This window comes from Oncorhynchus gorbuscha, unplaced genomic scaffold (genome assembly GCF_021184085.1).
Source record: "Oncorhynchus gorbuscha isolate QuinsamMale2020 ecotype Even-year unplaced genomic scaffold, OgorEven_v1.0 Un_scaffold_4054, whole genome shotgun sequence".
In the NCBI taxonomy this organism is placed as follows: domain Eukaryota; kingdom Metazoa; phylum Chordata; class Actinopteri; order Salmoniformes; family Salmonidae; genus Oncorhynchus; species Oncorhynchus gorbuscha.
The window spans coordinates 4,765-12,500 of NW_025748161.1; the positions used below are offsets into that span (position 1 = coordinate 4,765).

Sequence of the window (7,736 nt, forward strand, 5' to 3'; positions counted from 1 at the left end):
TTCTCTGTCTCTACCTCTCTGTCTCTACTTCTCTCTCTACCTCTCTGTCTCTACCTCTCTGTCTCTCCCTCCTCTCTGTCTCTACTCTCTACCTCTCTGTCTCTACCTCTCTCTACCTCTTCTGTCTCTACTTCTGTCTCTACTCTCTGTCTCTCTGTCTCTACTTCTCTGTCTCTACCTCTCTGTCTTTACCTCTCTGTCTTCACCTCTCTGTCTCTACTTCTCTGTCTCTATCTCTCTGTCTCTACCTCTCTGTCTCTACTTCTCTGTCTCTACCTCTCTGTCTCTACCTCTCTGTCTCTACCTCTCTGTCTCTTCCTCAACACCCCCCTCCTACCTGTAGAGGTGAGTGGGCTCCAGACGGTAGTCCTCATGCTGTGGTAGTGCAGGTTGAGCCAGGTGAGTAGCCTCCTCTCCCAGGTGGAGTAGACGTTAGAGGTCAGGGGCTTTGGGTCTATCCTGGGACCTGCTGCTCCATGCTGCCACTGTCACAGCTCTGGAGGCCCAGGGACAAGGGACCCTCTGTCACCCGCGGCAGGACTAGCACCTGGGGAGGAGGGGACAGACAGACAGACACAGATACATTTCTCAGACTGCTGATCAGGACACAGAGGGAGAGAGAGAGAGAAAGAGATATATAGAGAGAGACGGAGAGAGAGACAGAGAGAGATTTGTGACCTGTTGCCACTGGGCAACCAGTGAAGAACAAACACCATTGTAAATACAACCCATATTTATGCTTATTTATTTTCCCTTGTGTACTTTAACCATTTGTACATTGTTACAACACTGTATATATATATATATATATAACATGACATTTGTCTTTATTGTTTTGAAACTTCTGTATGTGTAATGTTTACTGTTCATGTTTATTGTTTATTTCACTTTATATATTATCTACTTCACTTGCTTTGGCAATGTTAACACATGTTTCCCATGCCAATAAAGCCCTTGAATTGAATTGAATTTGAATTGAGAGAGAGAGACTACACTCTCTTGCCTTGTAGGTCTGCAGTAGAACATCCATCCAGGCCCTTTACTGAGGGATTCAAAGACCTTGCTGCTGTAGTCCAGCCCCTCTGATCACACTGGGCCTGTAGAGAGCTCCAGTGGCTGAACTCCTGGGAGTCTAACAGGTACTGGGGTCTGATGTGGGACAGACAGGCTCCTGCCTCCTGAAGATCACAACACAGTGAGTAGGCTGGTGAGGGTGTGTGCCTGCGTGTGTACGTGTGTACGTGTGTAAGTGTGTACGTGTGTACGTGTGTAAGTGTGTACATGTGTACGTGTGTAAGTGTGTAAGTGTGTACGTGTGTACGTGTGTACGTGTGTACATGTGTACGTGTGTACGTGTGTACGTGTGTACGTGTGTACGTGTGTAGTGTGTACGTGTGTACGTGTGTAAGTGTGTACGTGTGTACGTGTGTACGTGTGTACGTGTGTACGTGTGTACGTGTGTAAGTGTGTAAGTGTGTACGTGTGTACGTGTGTACGTGTGTACGTGTGTAAGTGTGTAAGTGTGTAAGTGTGTACGTGTGTACGTGTGTAAGTGTGTACGTGTGTACGTGTGTACGTGTGTACGTGTGTAAGTGTGTAAGTGTGTAAGTGTGTGCGTGTGTACGTGTGTACGTGTGTACGTGTGTGTAAGTGTGTACGTGTGTACGTGTGCGTGTGTACGTGTGTACACGGAGGCCCGGCGGAGTTGTCCGTGTATGAGTGATTAAGTGTCTGTGTGGTACCTGAGGAAGGCCAGCAGCACTGTGTTCCAGTGAAGAAGCTGCTGCACGCGCTCAGTGAGGTTGCAGGGCAGCGATTGGTTGGTGCTCACACCAGGAAGTGTCTGTCCACTCAGGTGACGCAGCATGTCGTAGATGGTCCGTGTGTCTTTACCTTGACTCATAAGGTACGAGTTCCTCCACTCACTAGAGCTGGAGTCTACTGTCTGGACTCTACATACCACCCTGGGGAGAGATAGACACAGAGAGAGAGAGAGAGAGAGAGAGAGAGAGAGAGAGAGAGAGAGAGAGAGAGAGAGAGAGAGAGAGAGAGAGAGAGAGAGAGAGGAGGAGGGAGAGGAGGGAGGGAGGGAGGGAGGGAGGGAGGGAGGGAGGGAGGGAGGGAGGGAGGGAGGGAGGGAGGGAGGGAGGGAGGGAGAAAGAGAGATAGAGAGAGAGAGAGAGAGAGAGAGAGAGAGAGAGGAGGGAGGGAAAGAGAGAGAGAGAAAGAGAGAGGGGAGGGAGAAAGAGAGAGAGAGAGAGAGAGAGAGGGGGAGAGGAGGGAGGGAGAAAGAGAGAGAGGGAGAAAGAGAGAGAGGGAGGGAGAGAGAGAGAGAGAGAGAGAGAGAGAGAGAGAGAGAGAGAGAGAGAGAGAGAGAGAGAGAGAGAGAGAGAGAGAGAGAGAGAGGGAGGGAGGGAGGGAGAAAGAGAGAGAGAGAGGAGAGAGAGAGAGAGAGACGAATAATAACATAATGTAATGAAAACATAAAATAAAAATATGTGTGACGGATACCAGTCCATCTACCTTCTGAGAGAGCGTGGTAGAGATGAGGTTACCTTCTGAGAGAGCGTGGTAGAGAGATGAGGTTTACCTTCTGAGAGAGCGTGGTAGAGAGATGAGGTTTACCTTCTGAGAGAGCGTGGTAGAGAGATGAGGTTTACCTTCTGAGAGAGCGTGGTAGAGAGATGAGGTTTACCATCTGAGAGAGCGTGGTAGAGATGAGGGTTTACCTTCTGAGAGAGCGTGGTAGAGAGATGGGGTTTGGTCCACGGGGCCAGCCAAACTGACTGAACCACTTCTGTACGGCCTGCAAGCAATCAACCAATCAACCAGTCACATTTAGCTATACAGCCTTTGTTCTATCAGCAGTTGTCCCAGAGTGATTTACCAGTTGTTACCTGCAGGATGCTGTGGTAGTACAACCCCTCCTCTGAGTCCTGCCCTGGAAACACTGGTATACCCTGCTGCTGCCACTGCTGCTGGTCAGTCACACCATCCGTCTCTCTCTCACCCTCTGTCTCCTTCTGGGGCCAGTCCTCCTTCCCTCTAGGTCCTGGTCCTGCACACCCAGCCCTACTCCTGCTGTCTCCAGAGTCTGAAGGCAGGTCAATATGTTTGATTCAGCTTGGAATGGGCACGTTGGGGTTATTATTTGTGGATTGTGGTAGTGGTACCTTTGTAGGGGAAAACTAAGTTAAGGCCCCAGTACTTCACCGTACTTCACATACTGTATTTGACCAGGTCTGGTGTGTAGCAGTGTAGCTGTGGAGGTGTGTCTCACCAGAGGTGGAGTGATTACTGGTGGAGGAGAGGAAAGCGAAGGTGGAGGAGGAGGAAGTGTAGCGAGACAGAGGGCTGAGGGAGTAGCAGTGTAGCTGTAGAGGTGTGTCTCACCAGAGGTGGAGTGATTACTGGTGGAGGAGAGGAAATCGAAGGTGGAGGAGGAGGAAGTGTAGCGAGACAGAGGGCTGGGGGAGTAGCATGGCTGTAGCTGTAGAGGTGTGTCTCACCAGAGGTGGAGTGATTACTGGTGGAGGAGAGGAAAACAAAGGTGGAGGAGGAGGAAGTGTAGCGAGAGAGAGGGCTGAGGGAGTAGCAGTGTAGCTGTAGAGGTGTGTCTCACCAGAGGTGGCGTGATTACTGGTGGAGGAGAGGAAAGCGAAGGTGGAGGAGGAGGAAGTGTAGCGAGACAGAGGGCTGAGGGAGTAGCAGTGTAGCTGTAGAGGTGTGTCTCACCAGAGGTGGAGTGATTACTGGTGGAGGAGAGGAAAGCGAAGGTGGAGGAGGAGGAAGTGTAGCGAGAGAGAGGGCTGAGGGAGTAGCAGTGTAGCTGTAGAGGTGTGTCTCACCAGAGGTGGAGTGATTACTGGTGGAGGAGAGGAAAGCGAAGGTGGAGGAGGAGGAAGTGTAGCGAGAGAGAGGGCTGGGGGAGTAGCATGGCTGTAGCTGTAGAGGTGTGTCTCACCAGAGGTGGAGTGATTACTGGTGGAGGAGAGGAAAGCGAAGGTGGAGGAGGAGGAAGTGTAGCGAGAGAGAGGGCTGAGGGAGTAGCAGTGTAGCTGTAGAGGTGTGTCTCACCAGAGGTGGAGTGATTACTGGTGGAGGAGAGGAAAGCGAAGGTGGAGGAGGAGGAGGAAGTGTAGCGAGAGAGAGGGCTGAGGGAGTAGCAGTGTAGCTGTAGAGGTGTGTCTCACCAGAGGTGGAGTGATTACTGGTGGAGGAGAGGAAAGCGAAGGTGGAGGAGGAGGAAGTGTAGCGAGAGAGAGGGCTGGGGGGAGTAGCATGGCTGTAGCTGTAGAGGTGTGTCTCACCAGAGGTGGAGTGATTACTGGTGGAGGAGAGGAAAGCGAAGGTGGAGGAGGAGGAAGTGTAGCGAGACAGAGGGCTGGGGAGTAGCAGTGTAGCTGTAGAGGTGTGTCTCACCAGAGGTGGAGTGATTACTGGTGGAGGAGAGGAAAAGCGAAGGTGGAGGAGGAGGAAGTGTAGCGAGAGAGAGGGCTGGGGGAGTAGCATGGCTGTAGCACCGCTTCCTGTCATCTGAGAGGGCCCTGATTCGCCGCTGCAGCCGCCTCAGACAACCTGAGTGACAACCACATGGACAATTTAGGGTTGGGGGTGGGAGAACACAGATACTTAGATTAGTAAGTATCATCATGAAGTGCTTTGAGAGACTAGTCAAGGACCATATCACCTTCACCCTACCTGACACCCTAGACCCACTCCAATTTGCTTACCGCCCAAATAGGTCCACAGACGATGCAATCTCAACCACACTGCACACTGCCCTAACCCATCTCGACAAGAGGAATACCTATGTGAGAATGCTGTTCATCGACTACAGCTTGGCATTTAACACCATAGTGCCCTCCAAGCTCGTCATCAAGCTCGAGACCCTGGGTCTCGACTCCGCCCTGTGCAACTGGGTACTGGACTTCCTGACGGGCCGACCCCAGGTGGTGAGGGTAGGCAACAACATTTCTACCCCGCTGATCCTCAAAACTGGGGCCCCACAAGGGTGCGTTCTGAGCCCTCTCCTGTACTCCCTGTTCACCCACGACTGCGTGGCCACGCACGCCTCCAACTCAATCATCAAGTTTGCGGACGACACAACAGTGGTAGGCTTGATTACCAACTACGATGAGACAGCCTACAGGGAGGAGGTGAGGGCCCTCGGAGTGTGGTGTCAGGAAAATAACCTCACACTCAACGTCAACAAAACTAAGGAGATGATTGTGGACTTCAGGAAACAGCAGAGGGAACACCCCCCTATCCACGTTGATGGAACAGTAGTGGAGAGGGTAGTAAGTTTTAAGTTCCTCGGCGTACATATCACAGACAAACTGAATTGGTCCACTCACACTGACAGCATCGTGAAGAAGGCGCAGCAGCGCCTCTTCAACCTCAGGAGGCTGAAGAAATTGGCTTGCCACCAAAAGCACTCACAAACTTCTACAGATGCACAATCGAGAGCATCCTGTCGGGCTGTATCACCGCCTGGTACGGCAACTGCTCCGCCCACAACCGTAAGGCTCTCCAGAGGGTAGTGAGGTCTGCACAACGCATCACCGGGGGCAAACTACCTGCCCTCCAGGACACCTACACCACCCGATGTCACAGGAAGGCCATAAAGATCATCAAGGACAACAACCACCCGAGCCACTGCCTGTTCACCCCGCTATCATCCAGAAGGCGAGGTCAGTACAGGTGCATCAAAGCTGGGACCGAGACACTGAAAAACAGCTTCTATCTCAAGGCCATCAGACTGTTAAACAGCCACCACTAACATTGAATGGCTGCTGCCAACACACTGTCATTGACACTGACCCAACTCCAGCCACTTTAATAATGGGAATTGATGGGAAATATATCACTAGCCACTTTAAACAATGCTACCTAATATAATGTTTACATACCCTACATTATTCATCTCATATGTATATGTATATACTGTACTCTATATCATCTACTGCATCCTTATGTAATACATGTATCACTAGCCACTTTAACTATGCCACTTTGTTTACATACTCATCTCATATGTATATACTGTACTCGATACCATCTACTGTATCTTGCCTATGCCGCTCTGTACCATCACTCGCTCATATATCTTTATGTACATATTCTTTATCCCCTTACACTTGTGTCTATAAGGTAGTAGTTTTGGAATTGTTAGCTCGATTACTTGTTGGTTATTACTGCATTGTCGGAACTAGAAGCACAAGCATTTCGCTACACTCGCATTAACATCTGCTAACCATGTGTATGTGACAAATAAAATTAGATTTGATTTGATTTGGGATTAGTAGACAGTCCTCCTCAGTGTGAGTGTATGAATGCTGTACACGGTGCAGTGTGTTGTGGGTACAGAACAGGACAGCAGGACGTACCAGTCTTGAGGACTATCTGCTGCTCAGAGCGGTGCAGAGCCAGGTAGGGCCACACTGTCAACAAACTGTTATCTGCTGTAGCACAGACCTCCACCCTGAACCTGAAGAGACCGACAGATAGGAGAGAAATGAATACATCATGTACAACTCTGGACTAAGACAGGAGAACATCATGTCTAACTCTGGACTAAGACAGGAGAGAGAGGAGAGAAATGATTACATCATGTACAACTCTGGACTAAGACAGGAGAACATCATGTCTAACTCTGGACTAAGACAGGAGAGAGAGGAGAGAAATGATTACATCATGTACAACTCTGGACTAAGACAGGAGAACATCATGTACAACTCTGGACTAAGACAGGAGAACATCATGTCCAACTCTGGACTAAGACAGGAGAACATCATGTACAACTCTGGACTAAGACAGGAGAGAGAGAGGAGAGAAATGATTACATCATGTACAACTCTGGACTAAGACAGGAGAGAGAGAGAGAGAGAGGAGAGAAATGAATACATCATGTACAACTCTGGACTAAGACAGGAGAACATCATGTATAACTCTGGACTAAGACAGGAGAGAGGAGGAGAGAAATGATTACATCATGTACAACTTTGGACTAAGACAGGAGAGAGAGAGAGGAGAGAAATGAATACATCACTGGATGAAGCTCGGGAGAATTATGAGAGAGAGAGAGAGAGAGAGAGAGAGAGAGAGAGAGAGAGAGAGAGAGAGAGAGAGAGAGAGAGAGAGAGAGAGAGAGAGAGAGAGAGAGAGAGAGAGAGAGACAGAGAGGTTTGAGAAAGAGAAAGAGAAAGAGTAAGAGAAAGAGAGAAATGATCTCAGAGACACGGCAAGAAGGGCCTTCTATGCCGTCAAAAGGAACATCAAATCATGACCAAATCATGAGAAAACAAAAAGATAATTACTTTGGAAGAATGAACAAAAAAACAGAGCAAACTAGAATGCTAGTTGGCCCTAAACAGAGAGTACACAGTGGCAGAATACCTGACCACTGTGACTGACCCAAACTTAAGGAAAGCTTTGACTATGTACAGACACAGTGAGCATAGCCTTGCTATTGAGAAAGGCCGCCGTAGGCAGACATGGCTCTCAAGAGAAAACAGGCTATGTGCTCACTGCCCACAAAATGAGGTGGAAACTGAGCTGCACTTCCTAACCTCCTGCCCAATGTATGACCATATTAGAGACACATATTTCCCTCAGATTACACAGATCCACAAAGATTTTGAAAACAAATCCAATTTTGATAAAACTCCCATAACTACTGGGTGAAATACCACAGTGTGACATCACAGCAGCAAGATTAGTAACCTGTTGCCACT

The 7,736-nt window shown here is 49.2% G+C and overlaps 1 protein-coding gene across 1 annotated transcript in view; it reads right to left on the bottom strand.

Annotated features, from left to right (window-relative positions):
• Window positions 1–454: 454 nt before the first annotated feature.
• Window positions 455–7,736, bottom strand: part of LOC124028335 (cilia- and flagella-associated protein 47-like) — a 16,902-nt gene continuing 9,620 nt past the window's right edge. The window contains exons 6-11 of the mRNA XM_046340440.1: window positions 6,390–6,490; window positions 2,898–3,094; window positions 2,730–2,806; window positions 1,743–1,964; window positions 1,044–1,221; window positions 455–547 (exon numbers count right to left, since the gene is read on the bottom strand). Coding sequence (XP_046196396.1) covers window positions 455–547; window positions 1,044–1,221; window positions 1,743–1,964; window positions 2,730–2,806; window positions 2,898–3,094; window positions 6,390–6,490 — 868 coding nt within the window. The remainder of the gene's footprint in view (window positions 548–1,043; window positions 1,222–1,742; window positions 1,965–2,729; window positions 2,807–2,897; window positions 3,095–6,389; window positions 6,491–7,736) is intronic.